This window comes from Rhamphochromis longiceps, linkage group LG4 (assembly GCF_057381845.1).
Source record: "Rhamphochromis longiceps isolate RC_006_pf linkage group LG4, R_longiceps_female_GT1.1, whole genome shotgun sequence".
Lineage (NCBI taxonomy): Eukaryota > Metazoa > Chordata > Actinopteri > Cichliformes > Cichlidae > Rhamphochromis > Rhamphochromis longiceps.
The window spans coordinates 11913837-11940500 of record NC_140560.1 but is presented as its reverse complement, the minus strand read 5'-3'; the positions used below and the strand labels follow the sequence as shown (position 1 = coordinate 11940500).

Below are 26664 nucleotides of genomic sequence, written 5' to 3'. Positions count from 1 at the left end.
TCGGATGAGAGGTGAAACGTCTTCGAGCAACTCAAAGAAGTCCAGAGGCTTTTCTTTCCAAGCTACTTAGACGAGCAGAGATAATATTATTATTACGAGGAAATCAGTCATATATATGTGTGTGTGGTGTGTGTTTGTCATTGTTCCATTAAGAAAATAAACAATTGATTTTACAGTTTATATTTATATTTTCTATTTTATTTTTCTCTGTTGCATATTCTGTAAATATTTTATTATGTGCATATAATCTGTTTCTCATTAAAATTTAATGAAAAACAGATTTTAAGAATTCAAAACAGTTGTAACTGTTTTTAATGTTTTGAATTCTTAAAATACATCAGCGATAATCTTTCCTGCATCCTTAGAAAAAAACTTCTGTCCAAAACCAATGATCAATAACCTAAGCAAACAATAAAATATTAAAATACCAAGTCAAAAATATGAACATTAAAATGATCCATTGTGGTGAAGACAGGAAGTTGTTCACAGTAGAACAAAAACATGAGTAACAGATGACAAACCTTTATGAAATTTAACACTAATGATGTCTAATTGAAGTTGGAGAACTACTTGGATTATTCAGAAATTTTAATTTTCCTTGTGTCATCAGTCAAAAATCATTTCTCACAGATCCAGGTCTTGGATACAGAAGATTGTGATCGTGTCCATTTTCCCTTAATTTCACAGCATACTGCAGAAAAACCATGAACAGGATCCTGCTGGCCTGGCGCCAAAAACCTGTTGGATAAAAAAAAATATTATATTAAACTAGACTAAAATCATGTCAATTGTCACATTTATATAACTATGACTCTCTATAAGCATTTTCCAGATTTCTGTCGCAATTGACCTGCTTTAGACTTTTCTCTGAGTATCATCATGTACATTAACAGTTTTCAAGTTTTTTATGAATATTAAATCTTCATACTCTTAAATCTTAGAATAAAACGAAGGCAGAGCTGACTCTCTGCTCTTTGAAAATATTTTCACAGCTGTTTACAGACATCGGTTTTAAATGTGGGTCATATATTTGTTTGCTGATGTAATGTATTGCCATGCTGTCTTCCAACACATGGTGGTATTAAATAATAACTTTTTGGTTTTGGTTTTAATTTAAAGGAAAATGTCTCACGCCTCTGTCAGCGGGGATCCATCCACCCATTCCCATTCATGTTCCCCAGTTTTACTTTTGTAACCGGCTTTTAGACCAATCCAGGAGTCTCCTCTCATATTCAGTTCAATAAATTCCTAATTGAAAACAGACATAAATATTTCGGCCAGTCATAATTCAGTACTTCTGTTGTTGTAATATCATGTTGTGAATTTGTCTGAAAGAAAAACTAAATGAGATGAAACATTTCAGTTCACTTCTCTGAAACATTTCAGTTCACTTCTCTTGTCCTTTATAGAATAGATAGATCAATAGACAGTAGATGGGCAGATGGTCAAAACACAGAACTTCTGGCAGTTGCATCAAACAAACACACCCACCTGTTCCTCTTTGTTGTTTATGATCACCAGATTGGCTCCTCTGGACTGACAGTCTGCCTTGCTGTCAGACCAAATTTTCCTCTCAGTGGATTTAAAGTAACAGCTCATTCAAAATTTGGCCCAATCGACAGGACACTTCACTTAAAGTCAGACACATGATACAAAAACAGAATTCACGTTTTTATCCTTCTATTGCTTGTGTGTGTTGTGACATGTGCAGGCTTGTGAACAGGAAGACTTGGTGAATCTTAATGACATCATTAAGTGAAAAAAAAACACCAGACTGTAAAAGTGCACTTGTCTCAATAGAGCTTCTATGAGGACAAAAAAGCCATAGCACTCTCTGTAGACAAAGAGAAGGTCATAGAAGCTCAGATAAATTATGAAAGCTCGTCATTCCTTTGGTCTGGAAAAAAACACATTTTGCCAACGTTTTGAGGCTGGGGTTCTGACATACTGTTGGACTTCAAACTCTGGTTGCACACATGAGTCTATTTATTCGATTCAATTCAATTCAATTCAATTTTATTTATATAGCGCCAAATCACAACAAAAGTCGCCTCAAGGCGCTTCATAGATACAGAGAAAAACCCAACAATCATATGACCCCCTATGAGCAAGCACTTTGGCAACAGTGGGAAGGAAAAACTCCCTTTTAACAGGAAGAAACCTCCGGCAGAACCAGGCTCAGGGAGGGGCGGCCATCTGCTGCGACCGGTTGGGGTGAGAGAAGGAAGACAGGATAAGAGAGACAGAGGTTAATAACAGATATGATTCAATGCAGAGAGGTCTATTAATACATATTTATCAAATTGTTGTTCCTCAGCTATTCCATCCTCAGGTCCTAAGCTTAGTAAGAGTTGACAAAAGCACAGACACTCTGTACTTAAGTAGAAATACACTACTTTTAACAAATACTCCAGTAAAAGTTGAATTACTGATTCAACTTCTTTACTCAAGTAAAAGTAAAAAAGTACAGTCTTTGAAATGTGTTCAAACTGAGAAAGTAAAAAGTAGCTCTTTAGAGGACATTTCTATTTTTGTGCAAAGCTAACTGAACCTTGTGTTATATTAACATAATGATAAAGTAATATCAATAGATAAGAATACAAACTTCAGTCTAACTTTTTAAAATTCTAATTATACTCAGCTTGAATCAGAAGAAAAAGAAAGAAAATTAAAACGATTTCCTCTAAACAGGAAAATTTGTACAATCAGGGATTAAAGTGGATTCACAAGTTTGAGGATCCCTAAAACTGGTTGTAATGGTTCAGTGTGGGGAAAAGAATCATAACTCATAATAATTTCTATTGAGAGCTCTAGTAGATTTTCTTAGTGTACAGTCTGCTCTTTATGGATGTACACAACTAAATTTAATCAGATGTCAGCAGATGTTTCATGAGTGTTCCTGGCTGATTTCCATCCTCTACAATGACAGTACACTGTTTATGCTCTTTTCTATTTAGTATAAAGTTGGTATGAAGGTGGAATTTAGTCAGTTGATCTCAGCATCATCACCTGAAATTCATATGGACTCTCTGCTACACTCGATGTAACCTGACTCTGACCATGAAACCACTGCCACTGTGCACCAGTCACACAGTGTTCTTTAAGTTAAATCCATCACAGTACAGACAACTAGCCTGTTTAAAAATGCCAGAGTGTTTCTTTAAATAACACAGTTAGTCTACCTCAGTTTGTTTTGCAGCATGTTTTACAATATGAAAAAAACACATGGTGTTAATAATGAAATCAAATGTTAAAATGATATTAAGGTGTGCAATGTGAAATTTGAATCTAGTGACCTCAGGGTTGGCACTGGCAACATTGATCAGTCACACTGATTTGTCACAGTACTGTGTCTGAAACCCAGCATATATGCTTCAGACTCTGGAATTATGTTCTTTTATTATTATCACCCTTGTCTCCAGGAGTGGCTTTTGATATTGGCGACATGGGCGGTTGCCCAGGGCAGCATCGTGGTGGGGGCAGCATCATGGCTGAGTCCAAATAAAGAAGTTGCTCGCACCCATGGTGCCCCGACATCATGCCAGTGCATTTTGGGGATTGCATGGGCACCGATCTGTTTTCAATTGCCCATTTGCGAGGAGTAAACGTGCCTTTACAAAAACAAAATAAAAACAAACCAAAAGGGCCGTCAACGTTAACGCTGTCATCACGATTAACGCAATTAAAAATTTTAATGCAATTAATCCATCTGGAGTGCAGAAGTACTTAAAATCCCTGAAAAGTCTGTCAACGCATTTGTTGTTTGTCCATTCTGTGCTCCAAATGGGTTGATTGTGTTAAGAAATATTTAGTCGGGTTAATCATGATGACGGTAATAACGCATTAACGTTGACAGCCTACAACAAACACAAAAACTGAAGACATTATGATATAGACTTATAATAATTTTGGACCGATGTGTTTTCTAAATTCTTTCACACACATATACGAGAAAAGTGAGCGCGAGGGCCCTTGGTGTGCCTGCTTGCTGCTGTGCTGAAGTCTTACAACACAACCTGTCGAAAGGAGAGGGGGCATGCTGTTTCTAAATAGTGCACATTTCATTCATAATGTTGTTAATCCAAGCCCATTATATATTCATTGTTTCTCCTCGGTTGTGTAAAATCCTAGAAAAAAAAATTAATATACAAGGTGTAGGTCTATTAGTCTGTTAGTTTATGTTGTGGGGTTGAGTGTTGATACTGGAGTGCAAAATTACTGATGGAAGATGGACAAGAAAAGGTCAAAGCCATCAGGTTCTCAGTTTAGAAAAGAAGAGAAAAGTAGAGGAGAAACGGGCAAAAGATGCACGTAAGCAGATTTGGATGCCGGCAGGTGTCATGTCTCCTGAAACTAGGGTCAGGACTCTGCAGTCTATTTACACCTACAGGCCAGTGGACACTCTTTCAATGATGAGGATGTACACATCATCGACAGGGAGGAACACTGGTTTGAGCGCGGAGTCAAGGAGGCCATTTAGATGCAAAGGGAAAGACCATCTCTGAATTGAGTATCTTGTTTTGTTTCTTGTTTTGTTTTTCTTTTTGGTTAAGTTTCTTATTTCGAATTCCTTGTTTTTGATTTTGTTTCCTGTATAGATGTATTATTATGTCCAGCAAAAACGCTACCATTTTCTGTTAACTTCCTGTGTTTTAGACCTGCAATTTGGTCCTACATGCTGCCTGCCACACAGCATAGCCATGGCATGATTAGTGTGCTGGCAGCTGAGTGGTTGATTTTACACAGAAAGAGTACACTATATTACAAAAATATGAAGTGATTGCACAAAAAACACAACATGCAAGTAACACAGCTCCTGTGAATAATTCAGTAATGTGAAAAGAAAATCACCGTGCAGTACTTTTGCGTTAAAAGCACCATATGTATGAATGTTTTGGTCAATACTTGAACAGGGCTGTTGTAAGCTTCAGAGACACATATAAGACTGCAGTCTGGCTTCCTTGTCCCAACGCTGTACAGTCATATTTTTGGGGGGGGCGGAGGGGTGTGTGTGTTAAAAGATTTCTAGAAATGAGAGCGTGTCCATCAAATGTTGGATGGATACCATTTCACCTAATCACAGGTTTTCAACAGAAAGTTGTGCAATTATTTACAAAGCCCACATAATTTTCTGGACACTCCTCAGACTGCTTGTTGTTTAAGGAAGACTAAGACAAAACTGTGAAGAAGGGGGGAAAAAATAACCGAAGTACTAAAGTGCTCCATAGTATAGTGGTTTACATCTTCACCTAATAAGCAAAAGATCCCCTGTTCAGTTCTCAGAAGAGACACAAATCCTTTTGGGGTTGTGTCGGGAAGGGCATTTTGTATAAAACAAAACAAATTGACAGTTGCTCCCCATCTGTTTGGGTTTTCAACTGCAACACATCATACTACAACTTTTTTTAATACACTATACTGCCAAAAGTAGTCAATTGTCTTCCTTCATATGGATATGGACTTGAATGATATCCCATTCTTAATCTACAGGGTCTAGTATGATTTTGGCCCACCCTTTGCAGCTACAAGAGTTTGAGGTTTGTTTGTTGTTTTTTTGGCTCACAGTGTCCACTCTTAATAACCCCAACGGCGTTCTTTTAGGTTGAGGTCGGGACTCTGTGCAGGCCAGTCAAATTCTTCCACACAAAAATTGCTCATCCATGTTTTTAGAGAATTTGCTCTATGTACTTTGGGTGCTGCCATCTTTTAACAAGAATGGATATCCCTAAGCTGTTCCAACAAAGTTGGTAGCATAAAATTGTCTAAAATATCTTTGGCATTGTGCTTAGTAATGTAATGCTTGGATCCAGGTTCTCGGCAATAGAAAACCATTCCATAAAGCTCTGTTCTTGAGCTAATCCAAAGGAAGCATGAAGTTTGAAAGTCTGTATTGATTAACTCTCCAGAAAGTTGGTGACCACTATGTGCCTCTAGTGTCCCTGCTCTGTGATTTTATGTGGTCTACCTCTTCAAGGCTGAATTTGTCATTCCTAATCACTTACACTTTGTTATAATCCCACTAACAGCTGACTGGAATATTAGGTAGCAAGGAAATTTCAAATGGACTTGTTGAACATGGTACCACGATGGAATTCACTGAGCTTCTGAAAGTGACCCATTCTCTGAAAACTGTTTGTAGAAGCAGTCTGCATGCCTCGGGGTTTGATTTTATACACCTGTGGCTATAAAAGCGATTGAAACACCTGAATTCAGTGAACACTTTTAGTAATAGTATATTACAACTGATATGCAGTCACTTCCATGACCTAAGAGGAAAATAGTTAATAAAACAAGTATAAAATACAATTCTGAGTACTGCTATATTTGCACATGAGGCACAACTTTCTTACCTAAAAGTTGGGTTTGCAGTTGGCTGTAATTGTTGCTCAGTTTGTTGTATTTGTTCTGCAGCTGCTCTTTTTCCAAAGTGACTGAAATATCTGCTTAGAAATAAAACAAAGCAAAAACGAAAAAAACATCTAAATATTCAACTTTATAAATACAGCCATATTTTTATTGTAAAAATCAGCATCACACTTTTTTTCCAAACTAATTTTGTTATTCATTGTTAAGTGACTAAGAACATTGGTTAGCATATGACTAATAACAAACATGGACAGGTCTATTAACAGCAGATTAGAATATTTAACATAGAGGATTAAACTATAACTTTAGAAAATATGGACAGATTAAACAGCAGAAAAAAACAGCTGCCACAGACAGACCATCTGTATCTCAAAAGGAAAAGTATAGTGTGTGTAGTATTAAGAAGAGATGTATGAATGATAATGGTGAGTTAGAAGATATATCAGTTTCACAGATTTGATTTTCATGAATCACAGGATGAACTGACTATAACTACAATTGCATTTCCATTTAAATAACAGTCTGATGTTGTTTGATGTTGCTAGTTCTAGCCTTATTCCTTCAGCTGCAGCTCCAATCTGAGGCTAAATGCTGTGAGAGCAAGCAAAGAGCAAACATTTAGACTATATCTAAGACCTACAGATCCTCCCATTAACAGCACACCAGTGCTTGTAGATGTTGATCAGGCATGGTCACGCTATTTCCCAGTGAACTGATTGCTCAGTAAGCAGTTGCATAGTATATAATGATCTCAAACCCCTGTAAGATCTCAAGCTTAGGACTAAACTTGAAAATAATGCTTTATGGTACAGGTCTCAGGAGTCAAATAAGGAAGATGGTTAGCTTAGCATTCTTTAGTGGGCTTACAACATTAAAATGACTGTAAAACGATGTATATGATGATATATAAGGAGAAGATATGCCTACTCTGGTTACATTGTCAATTAAAGAAAAAGAAAAAACCTCAGCAGTGGTCATATTGCAGAAGCAGTGTAACACACATGGGGAAACACTGTAGGGCGGTTGCTTTAAATGGAAATATGAAGTCAGAAGAGGAAGGAAAGAATAGCAGACTTGCAGCATCAAATAATGTTGCTTAAAAATATCTAATGTGGAAATAATACTGCCGTCGTTATTGGAATAAAATTCCTCACAGCGTGTCGTGATTCCAGCGAGAATCAGAAGATACAGCACTCCCAGGCACACTTTAAAAGCTCTGAAACAGCTTCTTTTCTTCTGTGTTTGTCCATCTATAAAGAAACCATTAAGCTTTGCTTGTTCCATATTCAGTTTTTCAGAAAAAACTGAATACTCAAACGTGTTTGAGTCCATAAGAAAAGATTCATTCTTATATCTGGAGGAATAAATATATTTCAATAAATATTAACGTTAGCCCGCGACTTTGTTCTTGTTTTGAATTTTGGCCCACTGTGTATTTGAGTTTGACACCCCTGTTATAGAATCATCAAACCATTTGTTTCCACAGCATGATGCGTATCAGCAACATTCCTGTCCTAGCAGCTCTGTCTGAACATGCTGAGACCTGCTTCACTCAAACAGAAAAAAAATCTCACAGAACTTCCGAAGTCCATATGAGCCTGAGGAAAAAGAGAAATAGTGATGGACATGAAACAGAAGCTTAAATGCCTTCTAAGTTTTCTTTCTATTGAACAGCTGTAGATATTAAACATCTCATGAAAATGAAATGAAGTTGTAGTAAATATGTAAAAAAAAAAACCCATCTCTATTTAATAAATGCAAGTTTACTATTTTTCTATTTACTCCCATGCCACGAACTCTTCCAGAGTCACATCTGTGGCAGCATTATTAATTCTTGTAATTTATTTGAAGGCATGCATATACGCACACATACACAAACACACAGGATCCGTTTCTGCACCATTTGTAAGAACTGAAATACGAGACCTTTAGCTCCACCTGCTGGTGTGTTCAGCTGCCTGTAACGTTAAAGTTCTGATGTAAAGAACAATATTTTCACCAAATGGAATAAAATGAAAGAACCAACTGAGAAGTAAACAAATAAAAAACAAAAAAACAAACGGGAAAGATGCGAGAATGAGAATATTGTCTGTAATGTGATGTTTGAATGTTTTTTCTGTTTTTTATTGTTTTTTTGTTTTGTTTTGTTTTTTTATGTTGGCTGATATGTGAGAATAACTAGTGGAGATCCTAACAGAAAATTAGGAACTTGCCTTCTATCAGGCAAGTTGTTTCTGGGATCTCCTGCGAGCCACTCACCCAGTTTGGGGAGCACTACACCGAGTGCCCCAATTACCACTGGGAACACTGGTGCCTTTTCCCTCCAATTCAATTCAATTCAATTTTATTTATATAGCGCCAAATCACAACAAAAGTTGCCTCAAGGCGCTTCATAGATACAGAGAAAAACCCAACAATCATATGACCCCCTATGAGCAAGCACTTTGGCAACAGTCTTCTTGAGCTCTTCTCTAAGCCCTTGCTATTACTCCAGCTTCTCGTGTTCATTTTTTGTGATTTTGCTGTCACTCGGTATAGCAACATCTGTCACTATAGCCATCTTCCTCAGCTTGCCCTCCACTACTACTTCCACTTGGTTAGGCATCACCAGTTTTTCTGTCTGTATTTAAAAGTCCCTCATGATCTCACTTTGAATATTTGTCACACTTAAATGTTTCAGATCAAATAGATCACAAAAGTTAACACCAAATGTAGTTTCTGAATTAAGATGTTTATTAACAATTGAAAAAAAAAGGAAGCCTACATATTCCTGTGCGAAAAAGGGATTGCTCCCCCAACAATTAACTGTGGTGTTTCTTTGTGAAGCTGAGTTCTCTTTCTTCATTACTGTCACAACTGTTCTCAAGAAATCACTCAAACAGGACCTGCTTGTCAAAGTGCAATACCAATCCTCAAAAGCCAGACGTGATGCCGTGATTAAAGGAAACTCAGAAACAAATGAGAAACAAATAAAAAAAACATAATAATGCTTTAAATTTACTTTTACTTGGTTACTTTTTGACACTTTACAGAAAACAGTTTGTACCACTTTCCACAAGTCTATGAGTTCAGCAAAGCATCTTCAGTAGAGAGTCATTATATGTAAACAACTTGGGAAGGATTTTTCTGCTTTCATCAGTGTAGTACAGAATCTTGTTAATTCTGTGTTATTACAAGGAAAAAATAGCATCAGATGATGGAGCATGATTTATTTACACAGTTTAAAAAGATGTATCATTCATTTGTTTTAAACAGCTCTTTCTCAGCAGTTGTTCTTTCAGTGTCTCTTCTCCTAAAGTCTCCCTCCTCTCCAGTCAGCTGCCAGCTACAAGTTTCTACCCTGAGAGAGCCACGATCTTCAGGAGGAAAGATGGAAGGACATCCATGAATGTGTTTAAAGGAGAGATTTTCTATAACCATAATGTGACCTTCCAGACAGATTACAGTACCCCATGCTCCGTGTGAAAACAGAAAGGGGCTACTGTATAAAAATGGTTCTTAAAGAACCATTTTTAAAAAAGGTTCTTTGAAAAACCATTAAAGGTGCCCCAAAGAACCATTTCTTGATGGTTCTTTGGGGCACCTTTAAAGGTTCTTCAATGAACCACTGAAAGAAATGGTTCTTCAAAGAACCATTGTTTGAAAGGTTCTTTGTGGCACCAAAAAAGGTTCTTCTATGGCATCAGTCTAAAGAACCACTTTTGGTTCCAGTTGGAACCTTTATTTTTCTGAGTGTAGTAAGAGAAAAAGTAACATGGCTTTCTTTTTCCAAGGTTACAACTCAGAATCTAACATGTGTCTGTTTTTACTTTCTCTTTGCAATTCTTCCCTCATTTTCTGTCCTCCAGGAGACTCCCTCCTCTCCAGTCAGCTGCCACGCAACAGGTTGCTATCCTCAAAGAGCCGTGATATTCTGGAGAAAGAATGGAAGGAGCTTCAGTGCTCTGCTGGGGTTATACAGTACTGTGAGATCTTTAAGCTAAAATGGGGCATGAATATGTAGGAGAACAATTCTTACATGTTAGAGAGACTCCAAGATTTTAAGGCGTAGTGCGAGTTCACATAAGCCAGATCACATTAATAAACAGGTCATCATTGAGTAAGAGAGAAATGTGGTATAGCTGGTGCCTCAGTTAGATTTGATATGGAAATACGCACTGGAAGAGACCAGAATACTTAAATCAGCCCTCACATTTTTCATTACTTTTACTTATTTTTTCCAGCCAAATGTTAAACATGAGGTAATTTTCTAATCAGATGTTATAGATGAGGTTTCCAGTGAATGTAAAGAGTAGAAATGCAAACCAGAATTTCACTGCTGCAATTGTCTGTAACTAACTGCATGCACTTCAGTAATTATTTAATTTATTTCTTTTTATATTCATACTAGAAAAAAAGCAATATCTGACTAATATTTCATATTATCTGTTCCATTGATATCGTACAGATAAAAATATTGGTAACAGCATTGTTTGTTTCTGTGGGTATGTTCTTGGTTAGCAGTTCTTGTCATTACCGCTTGATTATAGTACACCTGAACTATCCAGTGCTGGCTCTGCACTTAGGATGTATCATGATTTAATAGTTCGTTAGTTTTTATTTTCATGTGCTATGAAACAAGTGTGTGTTTCACTTTACATGTTTGAACCTTAGGGGTGACACAGCACTTTGTATTGCTAGAAAAACTTTTTAATTGTGGACCCTTTGCTGTCAACTATTTTAATGTTTGATATTGGCAGACCTTAAAGAGATCATAGTTTTGTTTTATGTATGGTAATGTTCAAAGTCTTTGGCCCCTCCACATATCTTTATATTTTGCTGGGCAAATTTGGTTACCAGGAACAGTAATTTCTTGACAAATGTGCAATCATACAGGTGTGGTGAAAAGTTTAGATTCACTCCTTATGGGTATGAGTGTTATGGGAATTTGGGTTTTTAATGATTTAGCTGAACTGTTTTTTGTTTTTTTTTACCTGAATGGTATGATTGTACAGTATTGTATCTTTAATGACTTTAAAAAGCAAGAATTGGGTGCACACGTTTTTAATTTATTGAGGAGAACAAACAGCTATATGGCAGCTGTGTCACTGACAACTGACAATCTAAATGTTCTTGCTTAACAATGACTGTAAAGAAATCAACACTGATCAGAAACTTTTATTCCTCATTTATGCAAACAGATTGAAAATTGGAATTATTTCAAATATACAGTTATGTTGTTTAAAACTGTTCACTATAAATGAGTTTTTAGCTTCAGCCTAAACTGAAAATGTATACACAATCTGAAGACAAATAAAACAAAGCTCAAAATCAAGATCTTTTTTTTAATTTTTTGTTTTTTATTATTTGTTGGTAATAATTTCATGTGGTCTTTAGTGAACAGTTCCACAAGTTCTTGTTACTCTTCTGGGCTTTTAAATAAAGCGAGTAATCTTCTTTGTAACGCCAAGTAAACTTTAGCGTACACATGAAAACATCCTAGAGAAGATATTTGGTCTTCTCAATGGGGCCTTACTTTTGAAAATTCTGACAATCATTTTGTCAAGTCTTGGATTTCCATTATTCATAAACCCCAGGACATTGTCAGCACCTCTCCACTTTTCCCGGAGTTCATTGTATACTGTCACAGTGAGATCTTCCATGTTCTCCAAGGAGATTTCAAGATTTTGGGACACAATTTTAGCCCAGATCTTTTCGGTAAGCCTCTGTATAACTTCTTCAGCTGGACGCCATTTCTTCAACCCCTTTATGTTGCTCATTGCGTGCATAACCAGATCTCTGGCAAGGCGTTCCACAAGTTCTCTGTACTCGTCTCGGTTTTTAGATAAAGTGAGTATTCTTTTGGGTAATGCCAGCAGATGTCTGGTGAATGTTGGGACAGTAATATCATCCTCAAGCTCTTCCTTCAGACTTGAAATCAAATCTTTTTCCTTGCACTTATGCACTTTACAAAGATTGGTGAAAATGGCTTTCGCCATACTGGGCAGCCTCTTTGGACATAGATCCAAATGTTTTCCCTCAATTTCAGGCCAGATTTTCTCAAGCAGACGATAACAGTTGGGAATCCTTGTGGAGTCTTTGTGTTTAGGGGAGACTTTCTCTAAGGCCCGTGAAACTACCAACTGAGTAAGTGCATAAACAAACATTTTTTCTGCAGACACATCATCAGATGCCAGACTGATGACAGAAGAAGAATCAACTTCTGACTCATGTACAGCTGGAATCACAGGCTTTTCCACGGGACAAGCTTCTATTTTGTCCCAGTGTTTTGTATCAGCTGTGGGCTTTTTCTCCATACAGCTTTTCTTTGGTTCTGCTGTGGCTTGGGATTGTGTGTCCACATGCTGAAGACTTGCACTGGCCTCTGTCTCCAGTTCCGGAGTTTCGGTTTTCTTATCATCACCACAGTTGTCTACAGATATTTCTGTAACCATGTCTTCCTTTGCTGGTGTTACCCCTGTTTTCTCATGGGAATCAGCGTCCACTGACTCAAGACACTCCTCTGTCAGTGTGGACACCGGAGCTCCCTTCTCCATGGTTGTCTCTGTTGCATCCACTAACATGGAGCAAAGTGATGTTGTGGCAGGTATGTCTGCTCCGGTGTCCACATGCTGAAGACTTGCACTGGCCCCTGTCTCCAGTTCCGGAGTTTCGGTTTTCTTATCATCACCACAGTTGTCTACAGATATTTCTGTAACCATGTCTTCCTTTGCTGGTGTTACCCCTGTTTTCTCATGGGAATCAGCGTCCACTGACTCAAGACACTCCTCTGTCTGTGTGGACACCGGAGCTCCCTTCTCCATGGTTGTCTCTGTTGCATCCACTAACATGGAGCAAAGTGATGTTGTGGCAGGTATGTCTGCTCTTTGTGAACTAAATGTGTTTAAATGTTGCTCGCTGTTCTGATGCATGAATGCGCTCTGAACTAAATCGCAGGTGTTTATGGAGTTCTGGAGTTCTATTTATAGGGTCGTGTCCTGTAGGCCCCGCCCACTGCCCTTTGATAATTGCCAAGCCCCGCCCACATTGAATGACTGTTGCCTAGCAATCGCTAGATGATAGTAGCACGGATGGGCACAGCCACTGTGACGTCATCCAGTGTTCTTGATCAAAGAGAAGTAAGTGTTGGCTTTCTTGCCGCGCAGCAATTGATAACAAAGAACCTTGAAATGTGTTTTTAGCTAAACTTTGACACAGCTGCAGGACATATATATATACAAAGCGGGTGATCGTGGCTCAAGAGTTGGGAGTTCGCCTTGTAATCGGAAGGTTGCCAGTTCGAGCCCCGGCTTGGACAGTCTCGGTCGTTGTGTCCTTGGGCAAGATACTTCACCCGTTGCCTACTGGTGGTGGTCAGAGGGCCTGGTGGCGCCAGTGTCCGGCAGCCTCGCCTCTGTCAGTGCGCCCCAGGGTGGCTGTGGCTACAATGTAGCTTGCCATCACCAGTGTGTGAATGGGTGGATGACTGGATATGTAAAGCGCTTTGGGGTCCTTAGGGACTAGTAAAGCGCTATATAAATACAGGCCATTTACCATTTACATATACATATAGTAGCTTCTCATTAATATTAAGTAGCTTCTCATTGTTATTAATGTCCTGCAATAAATAGATAAATACAAAAAGGGTTTTAAAAAGTGTGTAAGAGCCAAAGTGAATGTTTCTGTTTTGTTTATTTATTGTGGTGGCACAGGTGTTTAGATTTTCCTGCACCTCAGGTGATCGCGTGTTATTTACGTGACACAGGCGTTCTCATCAGGGAGGAGGTGGCTCGGGTGTTCACCCACTATTTTCACAACAGTGATGTGTATATATGTGTGTTGTGGGTGCACAAGTATGCATATATGTCTGTAAATTGTATATCTTTTGACGTATTACTGGGGTTAAATAAATAAAAATTACATGCATTATGTAATGTAATTGTAATGAATTTCTGAGTGAAGAAAAAGTGTTGACTATTAATTACTAAATAGTGGAAAGGGGGTGGGATTAAATAAGCTTATGCTTCTTCCTCGTCCTTTTGAACATGTAAGTTACTTATAAATATTGTTGCTTTGTTTTCCTTTTGTTTGTTTGTCTCTTTTTTCCCCTGTTGTTTTTATTTAAACATGTTTAAAATAAAGATTCAATACAAATACAAATGCTCACAAATGATGTAAGTTAATACATGCGCTATTTGTTTTGATTGAAAGCAAACGTTTATTGTTTAAGTTTTAAATAAATACGTGAAACACAAGTGGGACTTAGTATGGCTTATTGGAGACGCGTCACAGTACAGAAACAAACTCAGCCGGCAGCGGCTTTATTTGTGGATAGAAGTCGCAACAATGGGTTAAGATATTTTCAAGATTTAAATTTAATTGCAGGTCGGCGTCCATGCGTCTGTGATGTCTGAGCGGGCGATGCTTGGACCGACGCGGGACAGCAGCTCCTCAAACTGGGCGAGGGACAGACGGTGGTACCGCTGAAAGTGGCCGTCAGCCAGACGCATCTCCTGGAGCAAGTGGTGAAACTCACCAAACTGCTCACACTCGTGGAGGACCTGATGGACCCAGGTACGGTCAGGATGTCCTTTACGCCGCTGCTCTGCTCTCCACAGTAAATAGAGAAGGGAGACTCTCTCTTCAAACGCTAGATCGACAGCTGCCATCTTGCAAACATACCGTCTGGCACTACTTCCTCCCACATTTCTGGTTCACGCACGTGAAAATTGCATATTTTAACACTAGGAGTCCCAGGCTTCTACCTTTCTACCTTTAAAACCCGGAGAGCAGCCAAATGGCTGGTAGGCTTTTAGCTAAGCTTTAGCTTCAGCCAAGTGGAAGCTAAATTGGCTAGTCATTCATATGTAAATTAGGTTGTTACCTGGGAATTCTGGAGGGAGGGGAGTGGGGGTGTGTGATTGAGGGGGTGGGGGAGCTGCAAAAAGCTGTGAACTTCCTTTTGTGTTTCATCTTGATGCATTCTCAATCATCCAGGGAAATAAATCTCCAAAAGTCACCAACTGAGTGTTTCAGTTTGCCATCTTAGGGAGAAATCAACACACCTTATATATATATGTGTATATATATATATATGTGTATATATATATATATATGTGTGTATATATATATATATATATATATATATATATGTGTGTATATATATATATATATATATATATATATATATATATATATATTAAGTAGCTTCTCATTATTATTAATGTCCTGCAGCTGTGTCAAAGTTTAGCTAAAAACACATTTCAAGGTTCTTTGTTATCAATTGCTGCGCGGCAAGAAAGCCAACACTTACTTCTCTTTGATCAAGAACACTGGATGACGTCACAGTGGCTGTGCCCATCCGTGCTACTATCATCTAGCGATTGCTAGGCAACAGTCATTCGATGTGGGCGGGGCTTGGCAATTATCAAAGGGCAGTGGGCGGGGCCTACAGGACACGACCCTATAAATAGAACTCCAGAACTCCATAAACACCTGCGATTTAGTTCAGAGCGCATTCATGCATCAGAACAGCGAGCAACATTTAAACACATTTAGTTCACAAAGAGCAGACATACCTGCCACAACATCACTTTGCTCCATGTTAGTGGATGCAACAGAGACAACCATGGAGAAGGGAGCTCCGGTGTCCACACAGACAGAGGAGTGTCTTGAGTCAGTGGACGCTGATTCCCATGAGAAAACAGGGGTAACACCAGCAAAGGAAGACATGGTTACAGAAATATCTGTAGACAACTGTGGTGATGATAAGAAAACCGAAACTCCGGAACTGGAGACAGGGGCCAGTGCAAGTCTTCAGCATGTGGACACCGGAGCAGACATACCTGCCACAACATCACTTTGCTCCATGTTAGTGGATGCAACAGAGACAACCATGGAGAAGGGAGCTCCGGTGTCCACACAGACAGAGGAGTGTCTTGAGTCAGTGGACGCTGATTCCCATGAGAAAACAGGGGTAACACCAGCAAAGGAAGACATGGTTACAGAAATATCTGTAGACAACTGTGGTGATGATAAGAAAACCGAAACTCCGGAACTGGAGACAGAGGCCAGTGCAAGTCTTCAGCATGTGGACACACAATCCCAAGCCACAGCAGAACCAAAGAAAAGCTGTATGGAGAAAAAGCCCACAGCTGATACAAAACACTGGGACAAAATAGAAGCTTGTCCCGTGGAAAAGCCTGTGATTCCAGCTGTACATGAGTCAGAAGTTGATTCTTCTTCTGTCATCAGTCTGGCATCTGATGATGTGTCTGCAGAAAAAATGTTTGTTTATGCACTTACTCAGTTGGTAGTTTCACGGGCCTTAGAGAAAGTCTCCTCTAAACACAAAGACTCCACAAGGATTCCCAACTGTTATCGTCTGCTTGAGAAAATCTGGCCTGAAATTGAGGGAAAACATTTGGATCTATGTCCAAAGAGGCTGCCCAGTATGGCGAAAGCCATTTTCACCAATCTTTGTAAAGTGCATAAGTGCAAGGAAAAAGATTTGATTTCAAGTCTGAAGGAAGAGCTTGAGGATGATATTACTGTCCCAACATTCACCAGACATCTGCTGGCATTACCCAAAAGAATACTCACTTTATCTAAAAACCGAGACGAGTACAGAGAACTTGTGGAACGCCTTGCCAGAGATCTGGTTATGCACGCAATGAGCAATACAAATGAAGCAGGGAAATTGCCTCTAGGGGCTGATGAAGCCATTAAACAGAGGCTTGCCCAAAAAGTCTGGGCTAAAATTGTGTCCAAAAAGCTCAAAATCTCCTTGGAGGACATTGAAGAGGTCAGCGTGGCAGTATACAATGAACTCCAGGATAAGTGGAAATATCCAAACACTGTCATGCAGTTAATGAAAATTGGCCACCGAAATGTTGACAAAGAGATTGTCAAAAGTTTCATAAGAAATGCACCATTTAAGAGACCAAATATCTTCTCTAGGATGTTTTCATGTGTACGCTAAAGTTTACCTGACACATGGTGGCGTTACAAAGAAGATTACTCACTTTATTTAAAAGCCCAGAAGAGTAACAAGAACTTGTGGAACTGTTCACTAAAGACCACATGAAATTATTACCAACAAATAATAAAAAACAAAAAATTAAAAAAAAGATCTTGATTTTGAGCTTTGTTTTATTTGTCTTCAGATTGTGTATACATTTTCAGTTTAGGCTGAAGCTAAAAACTCATTTATAGTGAACAGTTTTAAACAACATAACTGTATATTTGAAATAATTCCAATTTTCAATCTGTTTGCATAAATGAGGAATAAAAGTTTCTGATCAATGTTGATTTTTTTACAGTCATTGTTAAGCAAGAACATTTAGATTGTCAGTTGTCAGTGACACAGCTGCCATATAGCTGTTTGTTCTCCTCAGTAAATTAAAAACGTGTGCACCCAATTCTTACTTTTTAAAGTCATTAAAGATACAATACTGTACAATCATACCATTCAGGTAAAAAAAACAAAAAACAGTTCAGCTAAATCATTAAAAACCCAAATTCCCATAACACTCATACCCATAAGGAGTGAATCTAAACTTTTCACCACACCTGTATGATTGCACATTTGTCAAGAAATTACTGTTCCTGGTAACCAAATTTGCCCAGCAAAATATAAAGATATGTGTCAGGATGAGGGAAACGCCTGCAGCAGCCGCTGTTTTGGGCCCATCCTTTAAGGAACTGCTATCTTTTCCTGTCTACAGTTTTATTTTGTGAGACGGTTTATAATTGTTGTGCCCAAGTAGTCGGGCTTTCGTGATCCCCTGCCCGTGCGTTTTGATGGTTGTTTACAGCGATGTTTGACTTGTTTCAGTCGCCACAGAACTATTCTACATTCCTTTTTGGAGTGCGCTGGGATCAAATATCACAACAACTACATTTGGCTCAGGCAGCAGTTCACCTGTGGGGGTGCAAATTACTAGGATTGTATACTTTTTTCTGTTTAATACTTTTTTGTGTATTTTGTTTGACTGTGTGTGGTGTTAAGTGCCCTTGTAGGTTTTTGTGACTTTTAATGTTTTTTTTTTATTTGTTTGTTTGTTTGTTTTGGTTTTTAATAGTAGCCCGGATAGATTTGAAAGGCGTTTTCGTGTGTGAAAACGCTCCGCGTCCACAGTAGCGTTTTCAGTCATTTTCACAGAGTTGTGCGTCCACATTGAAACAGCCGAAAACGCTGACGTTCCAGTACTGCTCATATGTGAAACCCAAGATGATTTGACCTGCCTCATTTCTGTCTGCCGCTTATTTACTTTCCGGCTTTTTGAAACGTCGCAGCAAAATGTTGAGGAAAAGCACCAAGTTTTTTAAATGGAATAACAATGAGGTACAGTTGTTGCTGCAAGTAACACAAAAGTACAAAGTTGCAAAAGCGAGTGAAAGTTAAAGAATTTGAAGAAAAGCTATTTGGAGCATGTACAGACTGATATTAATCTTTAATAGGCTGTCAAAATTGAGAGCAAACAAAACCACTGCTGTATAATGCCCTCCGCTATCTTAGGCTACGTTCACATCCAATTTTTTTTGTCTGCTTGTTCACACTACAAATAAAATGCGACAGCAAACGTGCTCTAGTGTGAACGCTCGATGCGGCCCGCATGCGCAAAAGAAGATGTCATACACAACGCGCTCTGTTTAGACCCAAAGCAAACAATATTGTTTGACTGATGGCCCTTAATAGAAAGACTTCAGACTTTACATTTCCCAAATTTTGCTTTAAGTTATTTTGTTATTTACATAATAATGTAGATAACCTAATAATGATCCTTATTGCTGTTTTAGAGAGGAGCGGTGCTTCAAAGGATAGTTGCAGATTTCTGTCAGAATCTGCAGATTATGCAGTACAAATAAAATGTTCACGTTGTCTTTCCAACAGTTTCACTAACATCTACACGGGATGGCCAGGAAGCGTTCGCGATGTCTTCTCGGGCGCTTCCCCGGCGCTGATAATTGGTGTCTGTCTTGTGTCAGTGACGTAAAAGACGGATTTAATGCGACATGACCGTTCAAACAGCAGTCGCTTTCTAAAACATCAGATATGTATCGGATTCAGTACCACATACGAAAGTGACCCAAATCGGATTTGAAAATATCGGATTTGTGCCGTTCACACTGTCATACCATGATCGGATATGGGTGGCATAGGGTCAAAAAAAATCGGATTTGATGCGCTTTGCCTGCAGTGTGAACGTAGCCTTAGTTTAATTGATCACATGACTGCATCATGCGTCATCGTTTTAGAAAGTCTCCATTTTCGCTGTCCACACTGCCACGGAAAGCACCCTTTTGAAATGTATGTGTTTTCAAAACGCTGTGTTTTCCATCTGTGAAAACGCCATCTCAGTGTGGATGGGAGGCCAAAACGGAGAGAAAAGGATGCGTTTTCAAACGAAAAGCCTTAGGCTTTGTCCACACATCCACATGTACCCGGGTATTTTTGAAAACCCATATTTTTGCACCTTTAGTCCACACGTAAATGGCGTTTTTGGTCACTGAAAACTGAGATTTTTGAAACCACCTGCCAGGGTGGAGATTTTCGAAAACTCCGTTCCTCCAGACAAGCGCAGCGTCAAATGTGTGTGCCTTTTTTGACGTCACACTGTGCGCTATGTTATTGTTTCGGTGAAATGGGATGCCAATGTTCACATTTTGGACAGAGAGGACAGATGGTTTGAAAGAGGAGTGAAAGAAGCCATTTACGTTCACTGTGAGCGAACGTCTTTGAACAGAGGGTGGTTTACGACACCAACTGTCTGCCATCTATAATCCAGTTTTGAGTTCCCTCCCCCAGACGCCTTAACGCCCACTCACTTCCTGGGCCATCTGACCTCAGGAAATTGCATGATAAGGTGGTGCCAGGTTTCACAATGAGCTCACCTGAAACCCTGGCTGATTGGGACCCACACCCATTTTCACACCATGATTAGAGGATCATCGGGGGGTCCTTTTGTCCCTCTTTGGGGGGATACTCCCACTGGGTTTAAATCTGGGACTTTCCGCCATTTGACCTTAGAACTGAAGAAGCTTCTAGGATGAGAGGTGAAATGTCTTCAAGCAGCTTAAAGAAGTCCAGACGCTTTTCTTTGCAAGCTCCTTTGACTACGATGACCTGGATGACTGAGAACCTTCACAGACAAATATGGCATATACATTTTTTTTATACAAGTCCCACAATCATATACATCATCTGCATCAATGTGGAAATCTTTTTAACCCTTTGGGTTATTTTTTGGTTCTGGGATCCTCATGTTAGGACTAGAGATGGCACAATACCACTTTTTTATGTCCGATACTGATATTATAAATTTGGATATCGGCAGATACCGATATGAATCCAATATAGTGTGTTTTATAATCAATAAAACTGTTTTTTTAATATCTTGCTGCATTTTGTATGGGTCCAAACTCAAGTTTAAAAAAAACACTAATGTTATTTTGTTATACCTGTATGCAAAAAATACACTGCACCGAAAATATTTCATAGTTCAGCAAAACTGATGAATCTAATAAACTTAAACCTACTCCATCCTCCCTATTCTGGTATTTAAAAGAGTAAGCAACCTAACTAATAGGGTTGCAAACTCCCAGCAAAAAATAAATAAAAAAAGGGAACCACCCCCCACCTCATGATGCTTAATCGACGTAATCAACTTTAATTTGATGCAGTGTGAAAAAAATGCACAGAAATCAATTATTTTTCTACAATATTTAAATAGATTCAACATCTTTCTTCAACAGAATTGCAGAATGCACAGGTGGTACCTTCCCAAAGGAAAAAGTACTATAGCTTACAAGGGTATATTAGACTTAATAGTTACTATATACAGTAATGGTCTTCTATACTTTTTACATCAAATTAAAATTTTGGGTGTAAGATTCAGATAATTATTTATTAAAAGCTAGACATTTTAAAAGAGAATAAGAAAGAAAAGTATATATTTGTGCCCCCCTTTTCCCTGTTCATGCCCTATCGGCCCCCCTGGCTAAACTTTGCTAGATCCGCCCCTGCACAGTTACCAGCCGTCAGCTACATAGAAAAAGATCCTGGTTTAGAAAGTAATGTTAAATAAATTCTAACAACAGATTATCAAGCTTAAACATGCTGCTGTTGTTCAGCCGCTTGTTTCCTCTTTCTGGCACGAACAAACAAGAGACACGGACTCGCGACAGAAAAGCCGATCAGCTGATCATTAATCATTTTCATGATTTAAGTAGCAGCAGGAGAGGGAGGGGGAGAGAAGAGGCAGTCGCTCCATATATCGGTTGATAAGCTTAACGCTGGAATGCTTTACAAACATTCAGAGATGAACTTACACACTTGCTTTACTTCTCTCTGGGATCACTTTCTTGGAGATGAAATGCCGGTTTGGTGGCGAGGCTCCAAATGCTCAACCAGACCGTGACAGGTCCCGCACGCCACAGCCGCTCTATCACTTGATGCATAATGCTCCGACGTGCTACGGTTATGAGCCGAGTTACGCCAGGTCGCAAGTTTTGTGAGGTGCTTTTTTGATATTTAATGGATCGGATTACATTTTTTATTTCTCTCCGATATTCGATCCAGTAATTTAGGTCAGTATCGGACCGTCCATCTCTAGTTAGGACCTATGAAACACATCGTGCAGACTCTTGGATGTTAGAAGACAACTGATGCTGCTCATGAATAAGACTAAAGGTAGGAAGGTGTCCTTTATAACTAAACCTTAAGTTTTATATCATAGTTTATAATATAGCACGTGTATTTCAGTAATAGCTTCTTTATTTCAGTATAGTGGTGTGCGACTCTTACCAGTTTGTCCTTGAAAAATCCACACGAGTCCAGATTTCCGAGGACATGGCACGTGGAGTCTGATACTCCTATAAGTTATCCAAGTCATCCAATTCTTTTGTAATGGAAAAACAAACATTCATGTCTCCGGTAAGTTATCTCAGGGACAACTGTTTAATTCATAGCAGCTTCTGCAGTAACCATGGTAACCACGGACACTGAGCGGATGGTCCGATGCAGGTCAGACTTTGGGAAGTTATCCTTCAAGTTTCTGAAAAAAAGGCTCCTCAGCTGTGCGGCTGTTTGTCAGAATATGTTTTATATGAGCAGCGTGTGATGCTCACTTCACTGAATGAAGAGCAAACAGTTAGTTGCATTGTTACGAGAACATGCGCGTATTAATTTCATGATTTATTAAATGTATAAATGTTAATATAGCTACATGCAAAGAAATCAAACGGTGTCCATAAATTATGTTTAATTTTTACATTTTTTGAGTTAATCTGAAATCATACAGTTAATCTGTATGATTTCAGATTAATCCCAGTTTTAACCCATGCTAATAACCCTTCTCAACAGGTGATCCAGGTGATTGATATATGCATTTTTTTTCTTTTTCTGCCCATTCTGTTGGTTTTTGTTTTTTGCCCTTCTCCCCTGTCCCTCTTCTCAGCTCTTTCTCTTTCTTTCTCCTGTTCTTTCCCCCAGTCAAGTCTGTCCCGTATTCAGCAAGTGAAAATAAAATAAACAATAAAAGGTGAATCAAATGGACCATTACGGCAAGGCTGGGATGGTCAATTTGGTAAAGTAAATCCGCTGGGCATCTTTCTTCGCCTTTAGACAATAATTCTGATGGCAAAAGAGCCAAACGGGACAGGCAAAAAAAAAAAAAAAAAAAAAAAAAAAAAAAAAAAAAGTAAACCCTCTCTCAATACTGATTACTTACTGTAAGCATTATGTGTTCTTGCACCCTCAAGTATGGCACACCATACATACTTAAGAAGTAGTTTCTCATTGTTGTAATTACTGAAACTTACTTAGCAGTTGCTATTGTTTTATTCTGTGTTTGTTGCCAATGTGTATCTGCTCTTGTGGCATATGACGACCAAGCACTTTTTGATATCAAGTCATCCCACAAAACTTGAATAAAGCATAATGTGGGTGATCAAACCTCAACCCCTCTACGATCACTGGTGTTTAAACCGGCACACTTGTTTACTTGCCTGCTGTCATCTAATCTTTCAGATGAAGAGGGAGATGTGTAGGTCTTCTGCTGAGAGCTAAATCTTACCTGAGATGTGGCTGTTGGTTTAATTCTTTCTGCTATTCAGGTGGATTTTTTTTCCCAACTCAACGATCACTGGGGCTTCAGTGGATCCATCTTGCCTTTCCTGCTCATCCGGGTTTACCTAACTTGCTGGTGGTTAAAACATGTTTAAAACCAGAGATTAGAAAAATGTATAAATCAAGAATTAGAAGAGCAATAATAATAATAAGACTAAAACTCTTGGTTGTTTTGCGTGGATTATCGTCATGAAATTTAATTTAAAGTACTTACTCATCTAAGATGGACTTTTTTTGTTTTGTTTTTATGTTTGTTTGTTTTGTTTTACTCTTTTGCTTCAAGGCCTGTAAATGAGCTGCTTCCTAAATTATCTTTTGTTAAAAGGGTTGGCATAACACACATTTGCTTCAGCCAATACCTTTTTGATTAGCTTTATCTCGCGCTTTCTTGCTTTGTGCTAGATCTATATTCTGTATTCATTAAGATATTGGAATGCTTATCAAATGTATAAATAAAAAAAAGTAAATAGAACAGACCAGGTGTTGCAATGTGAGTTATGGGAACATTTGCCCATGCTTCATTAATTCTTCAATAAGCCAGGGCCAAGCCAGCTCCGATCAGCAAGAACCCTGTTATCATGGTTCCGAATAGGTAGATATCTTCAGCAGTCAGGCTCACCCGAGCCCAGACGTCTCGTTGAGAAGGGCTGTCAATTGCATTCAGGTGATCAAATCCATAATTCCTCTTTTAGGTTTTAGAGAACAGACTGTGAGAGAGTGTTCCAGGGAAAAGTAAGTAAAAACACAAGACAAGGACATAAGAAGCTAAGCAGGGAAGATAAGGGCAGGAGAGGAGAAAAGTGCGACCGCCTTCGCTGAGAGCCAAAAGAGTTCTGCCCAACTGTTAAGCTCAACTGTGTGGACTTGATTGGTCGGGTTGCTGTTGCTGTTCAAAATGCAGCAACTTGCCTTTTGTTGGGCAAGAAAGAGTGTTAAACCTACACTGGCCTCCAGTCCATTTCAGGATCTGACCTGCAGTTTGTGCATTGTGCTAGCTCTTCCTTTTCCTTTGAAGTGTTCTCACCCAAGGATCGATGGATTATAGGGTTTCTTTAATGGTGTAAGAGTTTTACATGAAAAAAAAAAATTCTGAGGTCATGTGTGATATGGTGACCATTGTCAAATTTACCGAGGCAAATCTAATCATATAATTGAAGTGATCATTCTCAGCACAGGAAATGACATTGGTTTTCTAGCTTATTTTTTTTAATCTAAACTGCCTAATGTGGTTGCAGACACTGAAAATCTGAAGCAACAGTATGAGACTATAAGACAATAGTCTGGCTCCTTTGGATGTGGATGAGTAGCAGCTCTACTCTGAGCCCCTTCCCGATGGCCGAACACATCACCCTATCTCTAAGGGTGAGGACAGCCACCCTTCGCCAATTGTTTTCGGGGTCTCATTCTTTCATGAGGGTAGGTGAGGGTAGGGACATAGATCAACTGGTAAATTGAGAGCTTTGCTTTTATGCTCAGCTCTCTCTTCATCACAACTGACTGGTACACTGTCCACATCGCTACAGTCTGTTTGTTGATGTCCCGCTCCCCTGTCCCAAGATACCTAACCATTTAAGTAGATCAATGCTTATATTGTAGTTTTTAGACTTAAAAAATATGCCCCACTTAAAAACGAAGTGCTGACTGAAGTGAGGGGGGGGACATAAATCATGTCATTAAACATGATTTATTGCAGAAAACTACTGAAGTAAAAATGAACACAGGGAAGCGCTTATCTTCAGAGTCTTCCGGCCAAAACAACAAACAAAACACCCCCTTTAACTAAAAATCAAACCAAGAACTCTCTAGCCGAAAACAAAACACAGTGGCTGAGCTCCCTGTCGAGCCAAAAACAGGAGAACCCCTACCTGCTTCCACTGTGATGAACTAATTACCACTGTAAAGGCACACCTTTGCTCACAATAAAAGAAAGAAAGCCAAAGTTACACAGAGTTTAAATTCACACACACTAAAGTTTGCTGCCCAAAGCACTGTAGCTCACAGCTCTGGCAAAATGGGGGAAGTGGCAGGGGCGTGGCAGTTTAGGATGGCAGACTATATGCCGTGGCTGACAAGCTGCAACACACCTCAGCTGTGGCTCATGAGGCAGACCTGTAACACAGGAAAGGAGAAAAAAAACTCTCTCACAGAGGGAGAGCCACTAAAGGTCAGCGACCGTAACAACATAACAGAAATGCCTTTTTAATTTAAAAAAATGTAATGATTAATAATTAATAATAATTGCTCTAATATGCTGAAGTTAAACACACCTCATATACCGAGAATGTAAACTAGACTTGCACCAGGAAACAAACCTTAACAATGGATTTAGCCCAACTTTGCTGTCACATTGCTTCTGCAGGTAAGATCATGATCCACAATCATTTTACTGGAGCAAATTATTTTTTAGTAAAGTATGCTAACTTTGACATGTATATAGGGATTTGATTCTGACTTTTAGAGCTCTTCATGGACACGCACCAGCTTACGCCACTGAACTTCTACAGCACTATGTCCCTAGCAGGGCCTCGAGGTCATGTGATCAGGGCCTACTTGTCATACAGCATACAAGGCTGGGAACTAAGGGACACAGATCTTTTGCCACTGTGGCTCCCAGACTGTGGAACTCTCTCCCACTGAGGTTAAGATCTGTGGGCTCAGTAGTCTCTTTCAAGAAACAACTAAAAACACATCTTTTTAGAATTACATTTCGTTAACTTTTTGTCTTTTTTTGTTTTATATCTTGTTATCTCTTTTTGAAGCACTTTGTGATCTTTTGTCTAGAAAGATGTATATAAAAAATATGTTACTTATGTTATCCCCATGAAACAATGGCAGTCTTAAATGGCATAAGCTGTAAGGAACTTGACAGATGTATTAATATTATTAGGAGAAAATCTTGGATCATTTTCTGATGGATGCATGCATCAGAAGATGCATCTTTATTTTCCAGGAAACAGGCAGGAACAGGTAACATATAGATAAATGCTTATATTGTTTTTTGGGACACAAAAGAAATGCCTTTTCAATAATAATAATAATAATAATAATAATAATAATAATAATAATAATAATAATAATAATAATAATAATAATAATATCAATTAAACCCTTGTTCAAGTATGCTGAGTGTCAGCTGAGGTTAAGCACACCTCATATACTGATAGTGTGAACTAAACTTGCACCGGGAA

The 26664-nt window shown here is 38.8% G+C and overlaps 1 protein-coding gene and 1 long non-coding RNA gene across 2 annotated transcripts in view; one reads left to right on the top strand and one right to left on the bottom strand.

The window, feature by feature from the left end:
• Nucleotides 1-26664, top strand: part of LOC146671126 (uncharacterized) — a 77549-nt gene that overhangs the window by 18427 nt on the left and 32458 nt on the right. Inside the window, exons 5-6 of the mRNA XM_085404996.1 lie at nucleotides 13742-13765; nucleotides 26615-26641. Of these exons, the coding sequence (XP_085261122.1) occupies nucleotides 13742-13765; nucleotides 26615-26641 (51 nt within the window). The remainder of the gene's footprint in view (nucleotides 1-13741; nucleotides 13766-26614; nucleotides 26642-26664) is intronic.
• LOC146671128 (uncharacterized) lies at nucleotides 194-7617 on the bottom strand. Its single transcript, XR_014911406.1, has 5 exons — nucleotides 7521-7617; nucleotides 6351-6440; nucleotides 1492-1631; nucleotides 1133-1248; nucleotides 194-738 (listed from the first exon to the last, which is right to left on the bottom strand). It is a non-coding gene; the product is annotated as an uncharacterized LOC146671128 (long non-coding RNA).